General features: G+C 47.0%; 1 protein-coding gene across 1 annotated transcript in view; it reads right to left on the reverse strand.

Moving 5' to 3' along the window:
- LOC146185692 (histone-lysine N-methyltransferase 2A-like) overlaps positions 1 to 24,517 on the reverse strand; it is an 84,502-nt gene extending 59,985 nt beyond the window's left edge. Inside the window, exons 1-5 of the mRNA XM_084606608.1 lie at positions 24,294 to 24,517; positions 19,940 to 21,200; positions 16,117 to 16,290; positions 6,728 to 6,910; positions 2,863 to 2,949 (exon numbers count right to left, since the gene is read on the reverse strand). Of these exons, the coding sequence (XP_084462734.1) occupies positions 2,863 to 2,949; positions 6,728 to 6,910; positions 16,117 to 16,290; positions 19,940 to 21,200; positions 24,294 to 24,461 (1,873 nt within the window). The 5' untranslated portion in view covers positions 24,462 to 24,517. The remainder of the gene's footprint in view (positions 1 to 2,862; positions 2,950 to 6,727; positions 6,911 to 16,116; positions 16,291 to 19,939; positions 21,201 to 24,293) is intronic.
- Positions 24,518 to 25,193: the final 676 nt, after the last annotated feature.

Below are 25,193 nucleotides of genomic sequence, written 5' to 3' on the forward strand. Positions count from 1 at the left end.
ACCTCTGCGGCAAAGTTCATTTTGGCATCAGTTGGACAGGAAAGATAGTGAGCTGTATTGCAAGGTATTCAAAAGCATGGGCACAAAGGATTTAGGAAAGAGTTAAATGTTCTTGGCATCTATCTCTAAGACCCCACAATTCTAGAGCACACTGGCTTCTATACACAACAAAATTGAACCAAATAATCAGCGCACTTGGAAACTTTGCTTCATTTCCATTAAGTGACCCTTTGAAAAGCTCTGGAATGCTATCTTTCGAGTTCAAATACTATTAATCAATCCCATGCAATCTAAGCATGAATGCTACTGGCCCAGCTTGTACGAATTAAACATGTCACGCTCGCAGCAGTTTGCCGAGAAACACAGGGAATGATTCTGAACTTCAATATTTCAAATTTTCAGGTTAATTCGAACTGCACTACTTGGCCCGGCCAAGCTCCATAAGAAGTCTGGGTCGCCTGGGCGACCTGGCGCCTGGCACATGACCGCAGAAGCCGCCCCATCAGGCAGCCTAAGGTCTCTTCGATTTGGCTGCACCAACTGCACTAGTTCAAGTAGTGCAGCGTCCTCGTTTTGCCGGTGCCGCGCACGCCATCTGCACTTCTCTTCTCGTTTTTTTCAAGGTGCAGGGCTAGTTCTGCATGAGTTCTCGCCCATCCTGCACTTCGCTCCAGAGGAGGTGCAGAAAAATGTGCAGCATGGCGTAAGCGCCGCTCGGCCAAGAGCAGACGACGCCGCACATCGTTCTGCAGAGCTTTGAGTCTGTCTCCCTCAGAACCTTGACAAATTGTTTCGTTGCTAACGAATATGCGAATGGTTGCATATACAGGGTAGTTGGGCTGCATGCTGGTGATTAGCATTTTGTTGGTGGAGGAGCGGTGTTATATATAGTTGTGGCCGGTAAGTGGCGGTGATTATGATACCTTCGCGTGCGTTGTCCTCTGTAGTACTTTTTTTTGTGTGTTGAGTTGTGTGGCACTGGTCTTGACCAAAGAAAACTGGTAGCTGCGAACAGAAATCAGTTGCGATTGATCGAGTTTCTGTCGTGCCAAGTGTGTGTGAGAGACCCGATCCACACGATAGCGTGTGCAGTGACAGTCAATGTATACACCGTGCAGTGAGTTACGTGCGTCTTTTCAGCAGCAGCGCTTTTGGGCAGAAGACCGGAATTCCTTGGATTTATACCACTCAACCACTCAACCACTCGACCAGTCAAGCATCTCATTAGGCAGTCTTATTTAAACTAATACTAGTGGCAACTGCTTACAACGTTCGCGATACACGAAATTGAAATGCATACTGCGTGCACGTTGCAGTCTGCTAGGTTGCAGAGTCCTACACTTGCGTACTCGTTTTGGCAGCTGCCGTAGCACGCCAGTATCGGAACTAGCACTGCACGCTCACATGACCGCCTGGCACCGCTGCAGCACTTTTCAGAACTAGTGCAGCCGGTGCAAGCCAAATCGAAGAGACCTCTAGTCACGAGGCTGTGTCGCCTCCGAAATAGGAAGAGAAGGTAAAAATGAGTAAAACCATCAAAAAATGGGCAAAAACCAAACGGGTGCCACCAATGATCAGTGCAGTAGCCAAAGGGCAGAGGGTGATAGCAGCCATGACAGCAGCTGCCTCCCCATCATTCCACATGACCTCCAAGTCTACAAACTAAACCCCTGACTAATTTGAAACTATTGAAGAGGGGTTTATTGGGGGTTATTCGGAGGACTGGAGACGGCGACCGGTGACACACGACGATTGTAGAGTGAAGCACAATCTTGTCCGAACAAGACAGTCCGAGCTTCCAGTGGGCGCCAGCTGATCGGCCAGGAACCCAGCAGTCTTCATCGTCGTTTGAATGGGCGCTATAGCATCTTCTTCCTTACACTGTGAATAATTCTAACAGTCGGCATGGTCCCAGTCAGCATTCAGGTTATGTCATCCGATGGATGGTATGGGTCTTACATCGGTTACGCTGGCCATGTCCAGGTACGATCAGCATGGCAAGCAACTGTCACAAAAGCCCCAATAAATCTTAAACTTCACGCTGCGGAGTCGACCGCACAGCATGACATGTAAACAGCAGCAGAAACGACACAAAACAGATGGCCCCGTCTCTGAAAATAGGCCAACCACTTAGTTTCAGTTTTGCTTTTACAAACTTAATGCCAGCCTACAGCGATGGCAGCTGCACTCTATTTCCGACGCTCACTGGCGACAGTGCGCATTTCCCTCGCTTACGTCCACGTGGTTCTACCACTGCGCCACAACTGCGTGTTCGTCGAGTGCCATTCATATGCTTTACAGTGAAGCCTCCCCACCCGTAATGTAGCCACTTGGGAGGGGGCACCATCGCTACTGCGTCGCACCGCGAACATATCTGGGGAAACCATAACTATTTTCGAGCAGTCCTGCTTTGACACTCTCGACAGAGTGCATGCAATAAAGCATTGATGAAAACACAAAAAATAAGTCATTACCACGCCGTCCTTCTCCAAAAAAGTAGGCGACCATTGTTCAATGTATCGCCAAAATAAACTTACCGTGATGCGGGAGATTCTCGTCAGTTTTTCGGGGGTCTTACAGTACTTTGGATAAGCCTGAATTAATTACCTTTTACTATACACGTTTCTTCTTTGCTTTATGGAAACACACCCAACAGTTATTTCCCAACCCTATCATGCACGCGCGCCCCCAAACAGCACAAACCTTCGGCCAGTGTTGATACTACATTGGCAATGTTCGGACCTACATAGGACCGGATATTGCCAACACTGGGCCAAGGTTTGTGCTATAGTTCAGCAACATGAGAATGAAAAGTGCCTCCTAAAGTGCAACACATGACAAGGTGGCAATGGCACTGCTTACTTGAATCACTGCTGGAAACAAGGGTATCCTGGGAATCCTCTGGACTAGAAACAACAGGCTTTGGCATTTCTGGAAAGCTCTCGGTGCCTGAAAAACATGAATAAAAAAAAGGAGCAATATCAAGAGTGTTGCAATCCTGAGGATTTGTAATACGGAACCAATAAAACAAACCTCAATACATCCAGGTGTTCATTTCTGGTGCAGGGCATCATGTAATAGCCATGCTACATGGTTAAGTTCGGATGGCATCTGAGTCGAATGCCAGTCAAGGCTTCAAATGCCATTCGGACTCAACGAACCATCACGGGGCAACATGGCAATTTTCAAACACATTCAAAATTTTAACTTTCACTAACAGTATTGTCGTTGCAATGGCACTGCTGCAGTAAAACTCCGTGCAAATATGTTAGCTTATTTTCAATATGTATGACACGAAGATAGCAATAGGCAAGGCCACAATAGACTGGCAACGACTATAGCACGACCAACAGCCTTCATGTCCTTGGCAGATTGGCGGCTGAACAAAAAATACATGATGAGACAATGACGTATCAGAAATAAGCAAAACGAGCGGCCTGCCCTTCGACCCTCGCCAGCAATACGTGTTTGCTAAATTATTAAATTTCAACTGATGGTAACCCTTTGCCACACTTGTAGGCTTAGTAAGTCCGCGTAGTTTGTGTGCACAATTTTGGCAATTGTGGAGAGCGAATTCACAAGCTTTAGTGAATGCGAATGGCCATCAAGTGTAGTTTTGACAACAGTGAGTTGTTGCTTACGCTGTAGGACAGATAGGACTCTCATGCAATGAATGCCAAGTGCTGATGTGACCAAGACTGCCTAGTAATATGCTTCAGGCCAGGCATTCTCAAAACTGGATTACATGGATCTGCTTTTGAGAGCTCCACGAGCTCCCACAACATCCCCCCCCCCCCCCCTCCTCCACCCCTCCCCACATTCCCATTCCCTATCCTCCTTCTTGCTATGCGTGCCAACCAGTCCCAGTGCCCGGTTCATTAAAGCCCGGTTTAGAGCATTAGCTATGTTAGTGCGAAAATGAGACGAAATGTTGACATTATGAATAATTTTCTGTGCTCTTATTGAATGTGTGAGAACTAGGCATTTAATAAAAAGCTGATTGCAAAGAGCAAGAAAACAAACAAATGCTTACAAAAGTGAATTAAAAAGAAATACAGAACAGGTACATGCACGAAAAGCACTGCCTAATTGGCAAGATGGGACGGGGTGTTCCTTGGCACACACTGATAATTGTTGGGCTTCTTCCGTCAGGCAGAAAGATATGAGAACCCCTGCTTAAGGCGTCCGGAAGAAGTTGTTCAAATTAATCAAGTATTTGTCAAATCGGAAAAATCTGGGAGAATCAACAAAAAGTGCCAGTCACACGTGATGTCGGGAGCTCGGCTACCAAGCATTTCGTATGTGGGCGAAGCGCATCAGTACTTCACACAGGTATCACATTGTGTAAACAAGCATGTGTACAACTGGTACAAGAGAGGAGAGATCATTTAATATATTAGTAAAGCACGGTTTTCATTCTATGTGATGCAAAAGAGGATTAGCTGTGTGTACAAAACAATGTAAGCAAATGTACTTGAGTACAGTACTCGTCATTGCCACACTCATACAGAAATTTTGCAGTCACATGCAAAGTTGTATTATTATCTTCAAGAGAAAAAAAAGCGAACAACAGCTATCGAAATTAACAGCCACGTGGACAAAGCAGTCGGGCAGTGCAGCTATGGGAAAGGCAAAGCAATAGCGACCTGTTATTGGTCAATGCAAGCTGTGTTCACATTTCAGAGCAATTCGAAAATCTGGAAATGTCTCCGCAATGTTCCTTTAATTTGAATGTCATTTAAACCGAATGAAGAATGTTGCGTAGAAACGCAAGTTTGGCAATAAAGTCAAATGCCATTCAGTTCTAAAGGATTCGAAATGCCTGTTTAGCTGGCTGTGACAATACTGTTAAACCTGATTATAACTGTTACATTCAGGTTTTTATATTATGCAGTTTTTGCACAATGCAGAATGACGAACAAAATAAGATTAAATGCAGGGGAAGTTAGCTTCACAGCGTTTACAGTAAATCCCCACTACCTGAAGCTAAGGAAGCGATGAAACATTTCGCAATCGCACTGAATGCGTGGCGAGACTACAACACCAGCCTCCACATCCGCCGTAAAGCAACTACCACAGCTGGCGGAGGGGGTGGAGGAATCAGTCTGCCCGAAGCACCATAGCCAGGCCAGGAGGAGAGCATGCACATTCATGCCAGGTGAGGAGGCACCTGCGTCTTCACACATGTTCCCACTCTAGTCTGGCAGTTACCGTCGCCTCTTCCCCTCGCATTACCAGCACTGTGCACTGCTCCTGCTGACGCGCGAAAGCTACCGGCACCGAAATCTCACGAACAACCGCGTGATGGCAGTGGGTGCACACTGCTCACCCCTTCTTTCTTTTCCTCCTCTTATTTTTACTGCTTTTGAGCATCAACAATTGTAGTGCTATGTTCTAAAAAAAAAAAGCAGCAGAGACAACTGCGTTGGCCATATAGATGCCGTCAGCGCTAAAACACGGTCCACTGTATCGACTGCAGTCGCTCCTTGTGACCGTAGGCATTCTTGTCATGTCATTTCGTGTTTATCAATAAACTTGCGCAGTTCTGAGACATTTTCAGTAATTACTACTAGCATAGAGAGAGCTGGCGTAGCGAGTCTTATTTCAAGGTCAAGCACCATGGCATGTTCGTTACATGTGGAGTTTTCAAATGCCCATGCTTCAATAGAGGTGGCATTGGGGAATTGAAAAACTTCGTAAAATAGAAGAATTTGCTACACGGAGCTTTGTTACATGGAGGTTTTAACTGTAGTGACTGTCAAGGAAAACCGGAAGCAGTCGGAAAGGACCTCAAATGCAAAATAGAAATGCAAAACAGGCATGCTGCCTAAGCCTAAAAATGCAAACCACTAGGATTTAGTAAGCTGCTGCAGAGCAGGCCAATCTCCATCATGAGCATTTGTCATTGCCAAAAAGCTCAAAGAGGTCACAATGACCTTAATTCCAGCATCATGTCCACTGTTTCAAATTAAACTTAGTCACCTAAAGAACCTTTCACACTAAATTGACTATTGTTATGCAGACGGTACTGCACGGACACAGGAATCAACAAAAGCATCTCAAACAAAAATTTTGTGTTAAGGCACAGAACAAGACTTTCATCTGATGCAGTATAAGCTGAGCCATTTACATTTATTGCTGTGATCATGCAATCACAACACAGATTAGAGGAGAGCACAAACCTGATTAGCCCTGATGTAATTCAGGCTCAAAGCATTGTTCAAAAGCTTGAACTGGAAAAGTTGGAAAGGTTAAACTAAAGAGAGCCCATCAGAATTAGTGGCTGATGCATCGTTTTGGCAGGTAAATGCACCGGGGACACGTTGGCATGCGGCAGGTGTCACCGCACTGAGGACAAATAAAATACCTGTGGTGGCCATCAATATTCACCGGACACAAGTCGATCTTACTTGGTCGCTGTTTACCATCGCTAGGAAATTATACAATTAATTGTGATGGCCACTGTCGCATTTCCCCCAGCTAGGGCAGAAGAAATGCAAGACACGACCCATTTGAATTAACCATTAAATATGCTAATGCATTCATTTGAAGTTTCCTTGCACTGAACATGCTTAACGGGACAGCAGCAACAAATTATTAGGAAGTCCGAGTTAACCAAAATCAAATTAGCAAGCATCCACAGCTCTATAATGTTTTGCAATGATACCAACAAGCAGATTAGATGCCACAAATCACCTGCAGCCCATTATATTCAGAATATACTTACGTGTCTTATCTTCGGACAACTTTCGTTTCCGTGGTAACCTCCGCGGCCGGCCGTCACCACATTTGGGTGGCCGAAGGTGCCGCTGCATACGATGCTTCAAGGCAGCTGGGACATCGAATAGGTTCCAACATGCATGCACCAGGCACCCCTTGCACTTGGACGGTTGTGCCAGATTGCAGCTTCCTAAACAGCGGGAGAAAAGCAAACGAATTATGATGATATTAATCTGCGTGCAATGATGATGGAAAGCTTTGCCAAAGAGCGTCAAGGCTAATTTAATTAAGGTCTCTGACAGGCAGGACAAACACCCTTCTTCCCGAGCCATGCACAACGCCTAGGGAAAGTTTGTACTTATGAAAACCAGGCGGTGGCGAGGATTAAGCGCCTAATATTAGGCAGGAGCTCAAAAGTCTAGGCCACTACTCTGGTCAGCAATAAAGTACAAATATCACGCATATATTATCTCAGTTGCATGTATCTCAATGTGAGTTCAGACTGCCTCATCAGGCAAAAGGCTGAGGGCAAAGGCAGCATAAATCGCAGACGGGCCATTTAAATTGGCTCTGCAGACATGTAATAGAGGTGGTTAGAGGCCTGTGGAAGCTGCTGCCCATTCCAGAGCTCGTATACGGCAAAGCAGTGTCGTGTTTTTTCTACGAAGCAATATAATTCCTAGAAAGACGCTAATGGGATGTCGGTAAACTTGTGCTGGGTGTGACAAACACACAGCTATAGACGGCATCCAAAGTTAAATGAAATGGCCCAATCGTGGCAAAGAAGGCCATGGCAAAGTGCCTGCTAGAGTATTATCAGGCCATAACTATGCCTGCTCAGTTACGAGCCATTTCTCTGCACACCGCACGTGATGGCAACTGAAAAGGGCAGGAGCACTGGCACATTCTTTTGGGCATTCGGTTGGGGGACGAGAGCAGAGGCGCCGAGCAGTACAGAAGCACGCCGAGCGAGAGTGTGACTGTCCTCCCACGGGAACGCTCCGAGTGTCGAGAGCAGCGCGCCACGACCATGTGACTGCCCTTCTCTTCCCAGCATTCTCAGTCTGTCTGCAGTGGCGGCAGTTGAACCCGAGCAGAGGCCAACGCTCCATGTAGAACCGCTTGTTTTGTATGCCTTTGTTCTCACAGCATGGCAATTTGCCTCCTTTGGCCCTTTTGACGCCTGCAGCGACTCTCAAACATGCATACAGCACCTGAGCAATGCTTTCCGAGCGCCGACACTTTGCAGCCGCCATTTTGAGCATCACCGTCTTCAGAGTCCAGAGAAAAGAAAAAAAGATGGCGCGGATATAACACTTTATGTCTTTTGACTTCCTCTACACTCGCTTTAGACGAGGGAGCAGCCGGGAGTGCACTTGGGTGCTCTCAGCAGAGGAAAAGCCCTTCTCTACCATTGGAAGCCAGTGATTCTACTCCTGCTCTCCCACTGGAGGGCGCCCGCTTGCCTGAGAGCACTTTTGAAGTGTTCTCGAAGCGCCCGCTCTCCCACTCGAATTCGCCATTTGTTAGCTTCTCCTCTGCGTTCATGGTTGTCTCCATTTGTGGCATGACTCGATGACGTGCCATGTGGTCCTGACATACATTTTCTGGTCCAGGAGTGCAGAGTGGACATGACAGTTCTACAGCAAACAAATTTCTTTCATTCAAGGCCAACCACTATCGTGTGCGTGGTTTTGCTGCATACTTGTGATTGGTCACACAAAGAAAGCCCAGGCTCATTTCACGTGATAAGTGCAAGATTGTGCATGTAGCTAACAAGCACCATGCTAGTTTTTCTATTTAGCATGAAAACGTGCAATGTCACTCAAATCACACACCAGACTCATTTGACTCAATTCACCAACTATTCAAAATTTCGGATATTTCCATAGCCATACCTTCAGCAACACAATTGTGGAAGAAGAGTACTACCAACACATAGATGCACCAATATTAATTTTGGTTTCATTCTCGTCATAACTTTTCCCACAACCTTTTGATGCAGGTGTGAAGCAAAATGCGAGCAAAAATTGGCCGGTGATTACGACACTCCACGATGCAAAATATGAGCACAGCTCTTCAGGTATTTTGGCTTCCTGACTGGATGAGGCAAATAGGGTGGCCACCTGGATCACCCTATCCCAAGTACAATTAAGCTTCCCCTTTAGTGTAGGATGCGATTGCATTAAGGTGCCCCTTGAGATCACAACACTGCCATTCACTAGACTGTCCGGACCATGGCAGGTAGCAGGAGGCCAAATACAATCTTGTGCCCCAAGTTGGCCAGTGCCAACCTGTAGCCGTCTACCATTTACGCCGACACTGTGCCAGCCAGGATAGGGCATCTAAGAGCTGCACTCTAAAACTCGATTTTGCAGCAGCATGCGGCACGATTTGACACTTGGCACAGTTGGACCCAAACGGCACAGCAGTTCCATCCCTACTGACAATAAACAAGGCAAGCGGCAATCTATGTACCCGATAAAGCGACCACCACCGTATTTACTCGCATAATGATCGCACCCCTGAATTTTGAGGTCATAATTCTATTTTTTAAGTTCGTCGCATAATGATCGCACCCTGAACTTTCTTCCTGCCGCCATTTTTGTTTTCATGTCCCGCACTGTTATAGCGGCAGCCGCCTGTTGGTTGACCTGCAGTCATCCCGCAGCGAATGCATTCAGACGAGTTCCCATGATTCCTCGATTAAAACTCGCTTTGCGGCGTTCGCCATTTTGCTATTCGGCAGCGTCGCAGCGTGCTTTTTGGTTTTGTGTGAGTTTACACCATTTCACCATAGGGCAGTATGCCAGTTATACCGCCGCGTTCAAGCTCAAGGCTATTGACTATGCACTGGAGCATGGCAACCGCGCAGCTGGCAGGCATTTCGGCGTCGACGAAATCAGGATACGCTATTGGAAGAAGCAGCGCAAGAAGCTGATGGCTGCGAACAAGACACGGCGGGTTTTCCACGGACCCAAAACGGTCAAGTTCCCTCGTGTTGAGGAGGCGGTCCTAGAATATGTGAGGGAACTGTGCAAGGATGGTTGTGAAGTGTCATTAGAAATGATACAGACGCAGGCACGCACAACTGCCAGGAAGCTGGGAATTGCCGCAAAGGATTTCCGCGCTAGCTCCAGTTGGACGACTAGCTTTATGCAACGGACGTCATTGTGGCAGCGGCTCCCATCCGCGTATGAAAGCAAAGTGGTAGACTTCCATCACTTCGTCACTAGGCTTCGCGAGAAAGGCGGTTACCTCATGGCGCAAATTGGAAACGCCGATCAAACTCCACTGACGTTCGAAATGCCCCAAAATATAGAAAATTTACCCCACGTAATGATCGCACCCCGAAATTTGCGTCAGATTTTTTTTTTAAAGTGCAATCATTATGCGAGTAAATACGTATACAACGTAAAGCACCAACAAAAGGAGACCACGCAAACTCAAAATGAAGCATAGAAAGAAACGAAGCGAAAGATGAGGATGACGAAGAATACTGGAACTCGCAGGTGGACTCAAGTGGCTTCTGACACTCTCATCCTCCAGTCAATGAAGCTTTGCTTGCAACACCTTGGCGAGAGGTGCGGCGTAAACGCACACTAGGTGCACCTAAGAGGAAGCCCCAGTTTCAGCTTCGGAGTTGCCAACAGTGCCGGAGTTGCCATTTTGGTGGCCTTCCAACACCTGTGCCGACGATGTCTCCTGACGGTGATGCTCCGAGGACCGTGCCGAGCAGCTCATGGGAGTCTCATCGGGAACCGCGTTCATTCACTGGCTCATCCAGCAAAGACATGGAGAAGTGGCTTAGCCATTACCAGCAGGTGAGCCATTACAATAAAAGGGACTCTACCGCCCAGCTTCCCAATGTGGTCTTCACACTACTGGCACAGCCCTAACATGGTAAGATAACCACGAGGACACTTTCACTACGCGGGACCGCTTCGTAGAAGAGATCAAGTTCTTCGAAGGCTATGAAGCAAGGAAAAACCAAGCTCAACAAGAGCTCTATAAGAGCTCCGTTTCCTGTTGAAACATGAATGAAGTATATCAAGGAAGTCTTGAAGCTGTGCAAGCTTGTATCTCCTCGCATGACAGAAGATGACAAAGTTGGCGATCTGCTCAAAGAGTTTGCTGAAAATATTTAAAATTTCCTTATCGGCAAATCAAGTCTGTCATGGCTTTGGTTGATACTGGCAACACCATATCTGTAATGAGGAATGCTGGGTTTTAAATGTCGCCTTAGAAGGAAAGTGGAACGACCTAATCTCCAGGTTCCAGGGTGGTAAGTGATGTGACTGTCTTTGTGTTGCTTGTGCTTAACTCCAACTGCCGCTTTAGAGCCTGTCAAACACTAGTTCACGGGCACCTCATCTCGTGAAGACAGCAGCGGTTACACCTTTCAAGCTATCCCAGTCCATCAAAGAATAAGAAATTTCCTGGATTTGTACTGATACTTTCACCAGTTTATTCATCAGGTTGCTGACACCACACCCCCTGACGCACCCTCCTTCGAAAAGTTGTAGCTTTCGAGTGGACACCCTACGTGTGACTCCACCTTCCGTCACCCCAAAATTTCTTCACACCCTGTGCTCTGCCACTTCGATTCTTCAGCACTAGCAGAAGTGCATACCAGCGCATCGGCACGGTTCTCATCCAGTACTGCGCACGGAGCACGTTGTAGCACATGCGGGTCACTCCCTTAGTGATCCAAAGAGGAATTATAGTCATAGAGCACGAATGCTGCCCTGTCGTTTTTGCTACTCAATGTTATCGCTCATATCTTTACGGATGCCCGTTCACCACTGCCACTGACCATCATGCACTCTGCTGGTTAGTTAACTTCAGGAGCCCATGTGATCACCTTGAGCGATGGGCCCTGCGGTTACAAGAGTATGACTCCTCAGTCACATATAAAAGTGGTAGTAAGCATGCAGATGCAGACGTGTATTTCACGTTTGCACTTTCCTACGACAAACTCTAACGATGATGATTTCTAGAACTGCGTCGCGTCAGTGTCACCGACTTTATCTGACATCCTCACTTTCATGGAAGAACAGTAAAAAGATCCCACCTTACTGCCTCTCTTCGCAGCAGCTCAAGTTTGATCAGCTGCACACCAGTTTTTCTACGTGGTCGCCTGCTTTGGAAAAAAAAAAATTCTCATACGAGCTCCCGCTTCCTCCTGGTTGCTCCAAAGAGCCTACCATAAAATGCGGCATAATCACCCCCTCTCGTGCAAGCGACCCCTCCCCCTTTTCTGCGAATCTCACATTTCCAAGAACTACCAAGTAAGCACCCTCCCCATTCTCATGACATGTCCTGCAGTTTCTTTTTGAATTTTGTCTTTCAGTGCACACACATATCCAAGCCAACATGTGTGCGCTCTTCCCACTCCACTCGCCTGTATCCCACTACAGTTCAACCCCGCAATAACGAAAACCGCAAGTATAAATTTCTCAACGGAACGAAATATTTTAGTGGCCCCGGCCAACGTTCATAAGATTCAATGCATTTCATCTCTCTCAATAACAAAACGCTTTCCGACTTAAATCCCACAACAACGAAGGTTTCTGAAGTAGCAGTCCACACGTTTTTTTCATGCGTAAACCACAGCAGAAAATTAAATCCCTGGAACGCGTTTTAGTACACCAGCTTTAACATTTTCGCCGCTTCCACGCTACCAACAAGCACATTTACGGACACGGCCATGTTTGTTTACAAGTTGCTAATAATGAAGAAAAAAAAAAAACAAAAAGCCATGTTTGGCAGGGCCGTGATTTGTTGGCAACCAGTTCAAACGGGCACGGCCGTGATGAGTTTTTTTTTGGGGACAAAATTTGCCTTAATAATTTTTACTTTTATTTTTTTTTTTTTTTATTGTCTTATCTTTAACTTTTGACTCCGCCGCGCCCGATGGCAGCGGCTACCCGATACAAAGGTGCCTGGCCCCCCCATCACCATAATCGTACTGAAAAAAAAAAAGGGAAGCCTCAGTACCAATTCAATCCAAATTCAGTTGGGGCCCAGCAAGCCACGGGTTAATTTTTTTTTGTCTTGCGAGTCAACGTGCAGCGAAGATGCCTCCTCCGACCAAAAAGCGGAAGTTTTTGACTCTTCAGGAGAAGGCGGAACTCATCGCACAAGCTGCGAATGGAAGGAAGATGGATATTGCGGAAGAGTTTGGAATTCCGTGCAGTGCGCTGTCAACGATACTTAAGTGCAAAGACAGCATCTTGGCTGCCCTGAAGAACGGAGCACGTGCACAGCACAAGACTGTGACAACAGCGACTTTTGAGGATGTAGATAAGGCTGTGTATGCCTGGTTTTTAGAATAGAGCCAACAAGGTGCCGCTGCCTGGGGCCTTAGTGCAGCAAAAAACCCTCGGCTTCGCGTGCCTACTAGGCCACGACAATTTTAAGGGAAGCACCGGTTGGCTGAGCCGTTTTAAGGCAAGGCATAATATTGTCGCCAAAGTACTTTCCGGTGAATCGGCAAGCGTTGATGCAGTATCGGCATCAACTTGGATGCGAAAAGCGTATGAAGAGATCGAAGCCGAATACAAGCCCTGCGACATCTATAGTGCCGATGAAATTGGCTTGTTCTATGAGATGCTGCCTCAAAAACGCTGGAGCTGAAAGGGCAACGATGCCATGGTGGGAAGCAGAGCAAGAAACGTATTACGATTTTGTTGTGCTCCAACATGGACGGCTCCGACAAGCGTGCGCTCCTTGTCATCGGCCGAAGCAAAAAGCCACGTTGCTTCGCAGGCTGTCCGTGCAATACACAGCCAACCATAAATCATGGATGACCAGCGCCATCTTTGGGAGTTGGCTGGCCGCCTTCGATGGAGACATGCGAAAGGCAGGAAGGTTTGTGTGCCTGTTCTTAGATAACTGCAGTGCACATCACGTTGACGACACAGCTCTGACTAACGTCCAGCTGATATTTCCCCCCCCCCCCTGTACCTCCGTGATTCAGCCCTTGGACCAAGGTGCAATACGAAGTGTGAAGTGTGCATACCGAGGGAGGCTTCTTCAATGGCTGCTCTTGAACATAGAGATGAAGCACCCGTTACAAGTGAATTTGTTCATGGCCCTGGAAATGGTGGCCGCAGCGTGGACAGCAACAAGACCAACTATCATTCAAAGCTCATTCCAGCACGCGGGGTTCACTACTGAGCAGCTGCAACGGCCGCATCGCCAGGGTCCCAGCTTCCAGAAGAAAGGGCTGCACTGGTTAGCGCATAGCAGGAGCTGCGCGGCGTCGACGATACTGTGCCGGAGGCATTGGACGACATCCACTTTGTGGATGAAGACGTAATTGTCCATGAGGAATTGACAGATGACACCATCATCAAGAATGTGTGCAGCATAACTGAGGAGAGCAACGACAAAGACGGCGACGGCCAGCTAGAGAAAAAGGAGGCAAGTTTGCGGGATGTGCTCGATGCTCTCGACACCATACGTTCGTTCCTCGGTGCTCACAATAACGATATTGCAATGGAAAGCATGCTCAGTTACAAGAGCAGGATTTTGATGCTGCTGCAAAGCAAGAAGAGACAAATGTCTATTACAGACTTTTTAAAATAAAGTTGTGCTTCCGCAGGCTCAGGTTCGTACTTATTTATCTGTACAGTCCCATCTTTCGTGATAACGAAATTCTCGCGAAAACAGAAAATTTTCTCGCCCCCGGCAATTTCGTTATTGCAGGGTTCAACTGTACTCCATAGCGTCAAGGACAGTTGTAGTTTCGCGTGCAGTATACATTCATACAACGTGCAAAGAGAAGGTGGAGGTCGTACAGTGGCACAGGCTGAATGGAAAGAATGTGCATCAACTGTCTGAAGAGTTTGAGCTAGATCACGAAAAAGTCCACAAAATAGCCACACGTGCAAGACGGGCTGAGGAAGTCGATCGACGCTAAAGTCCCGAAAGCAGCGACGAGCTGAGGAACGAATGCGCTGACCTGGTTTTTGATTCAGACTTCGAGAAATACTCCGATAGGTTTTACAGTGGCTAAAGAGGAAAAGGTTGGAACGAAGTAGTCTTTGCTAATTAGAAGTTTTGCTGAAAGAGTGCAGAGTTGATTACACACTTTCAATGACCATCATTTTCTTCAGTCGCCATCTCGAATATTTGTGCAGAACCAAGAAAGGTTCCCCTCAGGTTTTGCTCAATTTATCTCTTGAGTAGATGGGGGCACTTTCTCAGTATTTTGTGGTACGCCATCCCATGTTGCAGGACAATACACGATGGCCCTAGCTCCGAGCATCTTGGATCAGCTAGAATGCTCCACTGCACCCAGGAACGCTTCTACTGACCGAAAATGAGGGCAACGTCTGGCAGCTGCACTCAGTGTCAGCACTAGAAACACCCCACAAGCGTTGCACAGCAGGGCTGCTTTGCCCTGTGACACAACCCCGTGCACCATTTTAGCAAGTAGGCATTGATCTCCTTGGCCCACTTCCACTATCCCATAATAGGAACCGTTGGATCATGATTTGCATGGGCTACCTTACTTGATATTGTGAGATGGCAGATATACCCGCGGCCACCGCATGCCATGTCTCCTGTTGTATGCTATGGACAACAGTCCTCCACCATGGACCACAATGAGTTATTGTTAGCAATTGTGATGACCAGTTTACCACCGACATTGTGGAGCTGATGCGCTTGCCATTTTCGCCTTACCATCCCCAAAACGAAAGGCTTAACTGAATGCACGAACCGTATGATCATTAACATGCTGTCCGTGTATATTGTTGCAAATCACAAGATCTGGGACAGCATCCTGCAGTCCATTACCATTGCTTTTAATACCGCCAATCATGAAACTGCTGGCTTCAGCCCATTATTCCTGCTCACGACAAGCAGCCATTGTTTTGCGAAAAGTGAAGTTGCACACGTTTGTTTAAAGCCGCACCATTCACACGACGTTTCACTCGCCCTGCGGGCTTCGGCTGCATAGGGCGAAGTGTGATGCCTAGAAAGAGATGATGGGGAAGCTGAGGATGATGACAAAGAGACAGCTCGTGTTGGGACTCGTAAGCGGACTTGACTGGCTTCAGACGCTCATCCTCTGGGCAATAAGACCCTGCTCATTGCAATATTATGACTTTTCCCCCCACTTAGAGGGACTAATTGCATGCAAGTGCTTTGCAGGCTCTCAGAAGACTGACTTTACATAATTTGAAGACTAATATGGCTTAAAAGCGGCTTCAGAGTTTTGGCACAGCTTTGAAGCTAGGTTTCATTGTAAAGTTAAAAACTAGTGTTTTTAATCTACAGGTTCCAACCTATTCCAATGCAGGGCTTAAAACAACATGTAATGGAAAATCTGAACAAAGTTTCGACTATCTAAAACCATTCCGCACCTGTGCACAATGAACTTACCATCCTTGGGGCAAACAAACTTCTTGGGCTTCTTCAGGAAAGCAGCATAGAAGCGGAAGCAGAAGCGGCACGCATACTGTCCATACCGAAGGGACAGCTCGGCGGAACGCTTGTACTGCTGGCAGACGCTGCACCTGGACTCACTTGAAGCCACAGACGACCGCTTCTCTACCCCTGGAGCGAAGAAGGAAGACATGCTCATGATTCTGACAGAAACAAAAGGACAAAGAAATCACTGGCTCAATGGCATTGACCAACTGTTATGACATTGCCATGACTCCAGTTCATCCACGATTAATCCACTCGTACCTGCCAGCCCTCTACAATGTCGCACGCAAGGAGATGCAAGGAGGTTAACACATCATGTCAATCAAACAATATTACTGACCTGAGAGCCTCCTTTGGGTCACTCTGTTCTCAAGTTGTACTCGGCTATAACATCTCAGCCTCATTTCCTGATCGGTGATTGCATTTCGTTCATGACAGCAGCTAACACCAACCCACAATGTGCAATGTAGTGATACCGCGTGTCCTCTGATGACCCAGATAGTTATCCGCTATTGTTAAGCCAACATTTAAATTGGCTATTCTGCTCACCCGAGTGTACAAAAGCATTTGCATTGACTCCCAATTCCCGAATGCGTACAACAACTAGACAGAAATGGATACAATGCTCAAACCTCATTTAAAACAACACCTGCCATTCCCTGCTGCCTGTCTTTCAAGCATACCCCTCAGTATCATCAACAAGACTTAAAGTGTTACATCAACATTAAGCAAACTAAAATGAACAAAGAGTAGGACAGTCAACAGCATTCAGTGAAGACTTACGAATGTTGAATAAATATTCCATTAAGCATGTGTTCACAACAGTCTCCATTTAACAAGTGAATGTTACAATCCATCTTGCAAGACACACAGGTCCTTAGTATTAATTACAATTCTTTAGTCATATCACTCCTCACCTTTAACGACCAGTTTCAACATATATGCCGCTTTTACGCAGCCCTAATAGGCAGTATAGAAAGCACTGTCAAGCGGTAACCGCATGAGGCGACAGCCCCTAGTGATCCGTCGTGCGACACAGCTGCCAACGTCTGTCGTCGCTGGTGCATGCCGCACGGAATGACGGGGCTCAGCGACAAAGAGGCGCGTTTTCAGCGTTGCTCTGTTACCACCGCCTTGTCGTTTGGTCAAGGGGAGTACAATCACGTTATATCCCATTTCTAACACTAAACAGCATGAAGTACGATAAAACACTGATGAAATTTCTTGTAATGCATGGCATTTTAAAAGGTCACAGCGCAGCAGTTCGCTACTACACTGCGATGCCGACTTGCATTGCAAGCAGTGACTTTCTCCTGCTCCTTTCACAAATGAACAATATCTAGCCACACTAGCCTTTTTTGTTGTTCTTTTACTACCCTTCCAAGCTTTTACTGAATTGTCTCAATGCACTCATATATACACAGATCAGACGAAGTGGGTGCGTGCAGGCACCAGGCTCTTTGCCCAAACCGGACTAGGAAAACAAGCTTCACATTAAAAAAAAAAAAAAAAAAGGCAGAACGGAAGTTGAGCACCCCAAAACCTTCTGCGATTGGCTGCCTCACAAGCTGCTTCCGGGTGACACGCGAAATTTTCTACAAACCCAGAAACTGAGCGACAGCGACGAGTGGCAATGCTCTGGCGGCCCACAGCCCGCACCGTCGCACAGCATATCGCCTCATGCGTTTAGCGCTTTAATGTCATATTGCATCGACTGAGTCTTACCAAGAGGAGACATTCCCGTACACACTAACTAGAGCAAGCCAAAGATCACTCCATGTGCATGACTCATGAGGTGTCACCACGTGTTTCAAAACTTCCTAAGCCATCATGCATAGAATGAGATGAACTATATCTCTGACAACATGGCCATGTTACAGGTATTGCTCCTTCGCACTCCAAATACAAAACCTTCAAGAGCTTTCTGCAACAACCTCGATCGTGACGGTGCTGTTCATCTGTCCAACAAAAGGTGACAGTTACTGCCCTCTTCCTTTCCTCAAAACAATTTTTTTTTTTCTTTTCTTTCAAGAATAACTCGAAGGCCATGCATTCACTCTCATCACAGGTGCTTCAGCCTGAAAGCTTCAACAAGTCACGTCAATAATCAAATGCATCATGCATCCTTCACAGAAAGTTGTTCCTAATACTCAGAGAGCACGGTGGCCAGGCTAACAATATAGCTTGTCTTTCATCTCTTGCATGCCAGCTTTCTCACTGAATGACCAGCTCAAGTGAAAAAATCCCTCTCCAAAGATTCATTCAACCAGCCAATCTCTTTTTCACTTATATAATCATCAGCAATGTATCATTCTCATAACCATTCCCTTTTTATGCCCTCAGACAATAAATGTCATAGAGAAAAATATCTCCTCACTTCCTCACTCCTTCCCTTCATACCCTTAATGCATTTACTTGGATGTGGTGGCATGCCAGTTTCGCCTTACTTCTATTTTTTTTTTTCACCCCCAATTCGAGTTGTGCGACAATGGCCGCACGCCTAAAATAGCCACATAGTAAAACGATCATGTCTAAATGTCATTATGAAGAAGACTTGAGGCCTCTATTAGGAACTGTGACTTGTCTTGTGTGCTGGAAGGCTCTGCGCCAGCGTGGGTCTACAAAAAGCTCACGGGAACTCAAAGAAGTGACGAGCAGAGAACTTTCTTTCCTTTTTTCTCCATTTCAGACTTACTTCCCTCTAGCCATTCCCAGTGCATTAAACGCTACAGATGTACTGCCGCAGGCATGCTTGACAAGAATGCTTGGGCCTTAACAAATATTAATTAGCACCGCTCAGTACTGGCCGATGGGTTCGACATTATGCTAAGAAAAGGTGGCTACAGAGCACTCGTTATCACCACTGGCCCCAGCAAAATGTGCAGCATGGTCTTGGGCCCATAAACAAGCACCGAGCGGTGCTACTGAGTTGCCAGACTATGCACCCAAGTGTTCTTGTAAGGCGTGCTGGCGGCAGAACAGGGTCATCCACTCTCAGGATGAATATTCAAGCATGGAGCCGCACTCTTCGGAGCACCTGTGTGTCCATCTCACAGTGACACATCAAAGCAAAGCACCCCCTCCAGGTCCATCTTCACCTACAGCACTTTGTTTTCGCTGGTGGCCATGTCGACAACACTGGAAGCTCGAAGAGTGCAGTCACGATGTGACATGACCATTCTATAAGTGGACGACCCTGTTAGGACATTTATAGTGCTTTGCATTTTCTCCTTTGGCCAGCAGCAGCAGCCTTTATTGGTGATGAATCAACAATGCAGCATAATGCACTGACCGACACATCGCCTGCAAGATGAAAGTGCATTGCCTTCCTAAGCAACGCAACACATCCTGAGATACAGCTTGGGCAGAACTTGAGCTTGAAGAGGTTAAAAAAAAAACCAACCAAGAAAGCAGAAATTGTAATAATAAGTCAAATATTTTCCTACACCCATAAAACCATGTATTATGATATCAATGCATTAATTTCATGCTGATCGTATCTGAATGCGTCCTATGAAGCATAAAGGGGGGGCTGTGGCCGAGTGACTTCTTTACAGAACAGTCATTATGCACGGTCTGCTTTGCCCTTTAAAACTATGAAACACTGATGTATAATATCAGAACTGTCAAAATGCCAACAATCAAACATGAAAAGCCACCAAATACCCCAAAGTTTCCACAATGTATCAACCTTAGCATAGGATGCAGGCGTTTGAGGTAACAATCGTAGCTACAGATCGTCCAGAATAACCAATTTCGCAAAAACTGGCCTCACCTCTCTTCATGCCGTTAAGAGGTGGAACCCTCCGTTCTCGCTGTTTCCTCGAAGACTCTGCAACCTCTTCTGCTCCAACATCTGGCGTCACCTCTGACACAACACTTTCCTCCGCACTCTCTTCAAGAGGCTGCCGCAGCTTCTTAAGCGTCCGCTGACTCAGCCGCAAACGTGCTTTCCGGAGCACCACATTCTGCCGTGGGCCACCACTGCCCCCCGAGCCCAGACGATTCTCCCACTGCGATTTGAGCAGCCGCGCAATTTTGGCAGCCACCTTATCCTCCAGAGGTGGCGCACCAGGTGGTGAGTTGGGAACCTCGGCCGAAGGACCATCTTCACGTGTTGCCATGATCTCAGCATAGCGCGATACCATGTCTCGCTTGATGGAATCTTTAGTCGAGTCGACCGAAGAGGTAGTCTGCGAGCCCGTCCGACTGCCTTTGAAGGTGAATGGCGAGCCAAAGTTTGTCTCTGAAAGCCGAAGCTGTACCTTGAGCGACGGTTTCCAGGGCCGTTTGCCCTGCACCACAAGGGGCTGGTCGAACAGGCCCACACGTGCACCAGCATCCCCTTCGTCCGCACCACGCTCCACTTCGAGCTGGCAGCCCGGGTCACCAATCCTGTCTGCACTGCGTTCCTCCCTACTTCCATCTTCCTGAGAGACAAGCTTACAGCCAGCTTCTTCAGAATATTCTGCTGGCACACCCTCTTTAACAACTGGCAGCTGAGGCGTGACACTTTTCCTCTTCTGCACATGTAGCTGCTGTGGCACTTCTTCTTCACTGTCCTCGAGGTATCGCTTGCGTGGGATGATCCGCCTCGACGAACGCGCACTGACGGCTGGCAGCTGAAAGCAGCCGTTCCGTGTGGCCAGAGCCCCATTGCGGTTCTCTGCACTCTCTTTCTTTGGCAAGGCCTTGCTACGGCCCCGTTTGGCACGATCTAAAAGGCGCTGCGCTGCTTGGCGACCGGACACTCTTCTCCTCTCCTTTGTGTCATGGCGTTCTGGCAAGGATTTAGAGGCAGAGAGACGGCTGTTTTTAGTGGAGACAGTCTCAAGCGACTGGTCAGCTGATCGCCCACCACCTGGATCTGGCGGCAGGTTGCTGCGACCCTTGAGCTTGTCGGCAGGCTTGGTGGGCACAGTGTCACAAACGGGCTCATCCTTGTGGCATGGTTCAGAAACATCACCACTATAATGTCTCAGCTTTTGGATGGCCTTCCGGACGTCCCTGGTCGAGAAACCCTCGAACTCGTCATCCTGCAACAGCAGAAGAAGCAGCAAAATTGGTTCCAACTTACAGGGAATAAACGCAAATGCCTCAAAAAATCGTGAAACAAACCGGATTTCATCATTCCCCAACATGGCCGCCAGAGCCAAGGCGACTGGCCACAGCAGCAGTATTTCGATGGGGGCAAAACACAAGGTGCCAGTGTACTGTGCGAAGTCAGTGCATTTTAATGAATGTCGAGAGGTTGAAATAGTCCGGAGCTCTGCATTATGGTGTCTGTCACAGCATAAGTTCCTTTGGCGCATTAAATCCTAAAAATGGTTAAACCATAACAGAATCAAAGCATTGCAATGACAGCAATGAAGGGAGAACGATCAAGGAATACCTTATCTCTCTAACGCTCTTAATGTGCACGTTCCACTGTTACTCTCAACTATCAAACAATTCCTTCACACAAGGAAGCAAAGTGGGCTGAAAGGGTGGAGGGGAAAGTGAATTCATGATAGACTGACAAAAAAATGTCTACATTATTCGTATCTTAAGCAGCCAGTGTAAGGAAATGAGGGGCTCTTTATGAAATGCATATTAAGGAAGCCAACTGTCACCGGAACCAAGAAAATAGAGTAAAAGTGGAAAAGAAAGCATATGCCACCAGTGGGATCTAAACACGCAACCTTTGTTTGTTTCGTATGCTGTTGCTTTCTTCTATTTTCTAGTCAAATATCTTCCAGCCATAAAATGGCTGCACTGCCAGTTTTCCATCAATCAAAATAAATAATGTATGAACATTCTATGTTTTCCGACTGTTGGCTGCACTTAAGATACACTGTTTATAATTCTATTACATACCGATTTTTGTAGTGTAAGAGTGGCCAATGTTTCACATAAAACAACAGAATAACAGCTTCAGCTGTATACCAGTGCTGACATGAAACATGTACCCACGGAACAAAAGGGGAATGTAAATAGCACTCAGCCAGTCAATACCACCTTGGGAGCATTGATCTTGATAGCAGAAAATCCAACACAAAATGAGGCCACTTCTCATGCTGCCAAGTAATGTAATGCAATTTCGGGTTTGGTTTTGGAGTTTAACGTCCCAAAGTGACAAACATGCAAACTACTGCACCTCACTTGTTGTACAAATACTGCACTATCAACAGGAATGCTGGGATAAAACAAACTATGGAATTAAAAAATGACTGCTTTGTTTAACGGGGACTCCTCAGCAAAGAGCAACTCGCTGATCCCGCAGACACAAATTCCGGATATCACCCAGAAGGAACACTAATCGAAGCGTAGCTGTCCCCTAAACAACTCTACAATGGCGTGATATAACGCAGCGCTTCGCCAGGTAGCACGACAGGGACAGCAAGGCGAATCACATCCGCGATTTCTCCCTTTCATCGCTAAAACTCTCAAATAAAGGAGAAACGGCAAACTCGTGACAACATGAGTGAGCATATTCCTGTCAGTCCCTAAGCGAACGCCAACCGAGAAAAGCTCTGCTATATTAAAAGACTGCAAATGCCTAAAAACTCCCACAGCACATGCTGGATTAATGTCAGGACGGCGCGAAGAGCATAACGCAAAACGAACGACATGCAAACGATATGAACCATCACCTTGTATGAACGATACGTTCCGGAGCCCTACCTGGCGAGCGCCAGCGAACTACCGTCAAAACAAACAGCCATCGGGCCGCTCGCAAGACAACACTAACGCCAGATCGAGAGCTTCTTAATTTTTTCTTTTAAACTCGCAGCTGCCACCTTCTAGCCATCATTCGTATCAAATTCGAACGCTGAGAGAGCTGTGCACGCTGCGCTGTTAGACCGAATGCCAAGAGCAGCACCGGAGCTCTTCTTAACAAGCCGGCGACATGGCAGCAAACAAGCTTATTCCCCCCACCGCAACAGCGTGTCGTCATGCACGCGCAGTGGCTTGCACGACGCGACGTCGTAGCCGTCGTCCATTTCGAGAATCGTGGCAAAGGTTTGTGTTTGTAGAGGAAATCAGAGTATGAGAAGTAAGCGTAAAACAGGCGCATTGCAGCTCTCGAATTTTCTTATGATACCACTTCACTGTAGAACACGACTTCCCCCGTTTGCGAGCACGGGTTCGCAAGAAAATAAGAGCACAAGCCATGAGCGGTCAAAGCGGTCGGTAAAGTCGGCGCCGCCCGCCTCTCTAGTCAACAGTTAAGCTGATCGTGGTAGTGAGTCGACTTTGCAATGGAAGATAAATATATTTGTCAAGAATATAGGCGATCGTGCAACAGCGACCGATGCAGCCCACCCGGCGAGCATCGAAATCGGCGCCTCAAGTCGAGGCCGACAAAACAGTAACCCAGGAAGAAATATTTCGCGCGTGGAGTAAACGTCTCTTGCGGCAAGTGACTAGCGAAGAATATAGGTGACCGCTGTCATCAAGATCGGCAACCTGAATTTGCCACAGGCTCCCGCGCAAAGTGAACGTCGTGAACACATAAAATGTCAGCGCGGAATGCGCGCGCCCGGGTTTTCGCCGAGCTGGCTCGCGCTAGTTCGCACCACAAACAACGTGCAGCCAGCAGTGCCTCGTGTCCAGATGACATTCACAGCAAACCATATTTCATTTTACGCGGTCACTGAAAGGTTGTGTAAATAGCTGCGATCACAAGGGGAAACGGCTGGGCACGCGAGCTGCATCCAGGCTGCTACTCGGCACACCGACTTCGCCTAGCGAACTCGTCTGGTCAAGAATACGCGGTTTGCCATTGCTCAAGGACTTCGAACTACGAGGCACTACAAAGTACACGAGCAACACAGAGCATGCTTTCGAACGATCCATTCTGACACATCATGGTAGAAAGTTAAAAAGCGTGAGTTTTGAAACAACGATGCAGCGACAGGACGGCGCTGGCACGGCCAGGCCTAGGCCTAAGTTCATGTTAAGCCGTTTTCGGCGCTAAAAATGCCCGAATTACCAACATTAACTACCGACAAGTTAGGCGAAATGCCAAATATTATTCGAAAACCCGGAGGAATCACTCACTTCATCAATCAAAGGTTCAAACGGGGCATTATCACCACACTGCAAAGCCACCTCAAATACGCAATGTGTCGTAAGGCAGTACGTACCTCATCTGATGGTCCAAAGAGCTCATAAAAGAAATTATAACTCCTCTGAATGTTTGACACAGCACTTAACGATGGATCACACACCAGACGATTCTTATTGTCCTCGAAAGTGACACCATTCCTTCCAATTCTCTGCCCTGGACATCCAGGGAAACGCAGTCGCGCCATTTTGGATGGTGCTAACGTGACCTCACTCGGCACTGCGCTTCAAAATGTAGTGCCAAATGTTTCAAGTGCGAGTTCGCTTTAGATAGCCGCCTTGAGGAATAATCTCTTCTATCACCACCCACAAATTATTTGGTGTTAGGTTGTGCTGCAGTAATCAGGTCAAACAATGCAGCCAGCGCCCTCAATACATTTTTTTTTCTTCCTACGAAAACATTATTGTATCCTTGCGCAGCTTCGCGCCATATTCAACGTTTGGGAGTATTTTTGTTCGCTTACGGTACAACAACGTTTATGTTTTCAGGCCTGTTGATCCTTCAGTGTCTTAGAGAAATGCGAAATCGGGCCTTTTATTTTACGAGGGGACGGTAAGCGAAAGTTTTTTGAAGTTAATACCTCGAGTTTTAGCAAAATCTGCAAACTAAATTAGCGCAGTGGATGTTCATTCACGTGATCGCGGTGTTCTTTCAGGTAAAATAAACAAAGAAACGGTTTAACAGAAACAAAACGTTCCTCCCAGTCAGTGCGCATCGTAAAGGTTGGGCACCTGAAGTGTCCAAGCTTTGCTTCCATGTTGTCTTTCGTTTGATTTGCTCGAATAAGCCGAAAGTATTCCCTGCAGCATGCTAATACAAATGTCCGGAAACAATTTTTCACGCATATGCGGGCTCGTTGCCTTTTTTCCTCGAGCTCCTTTCGCCAGTATTGATTGCTTAAATACACAGTGATAACTGG

This window comes from Amblyomma maculatum, chromosome 6, assembly GCF_055883805.1.
Source record: "Amblyomma maculatum isolate TAMU_Amacu chromosome 6, ASM5588380v1, whole genome shotgun sequence".
In the NCBI taxonomy this organism is placed as follows: Eukaryota; Metazoa; Arthropoda; class Arachnida; order Ixodida; family Ixodidae; genus Amblyomma; species Amblyomma maculatum.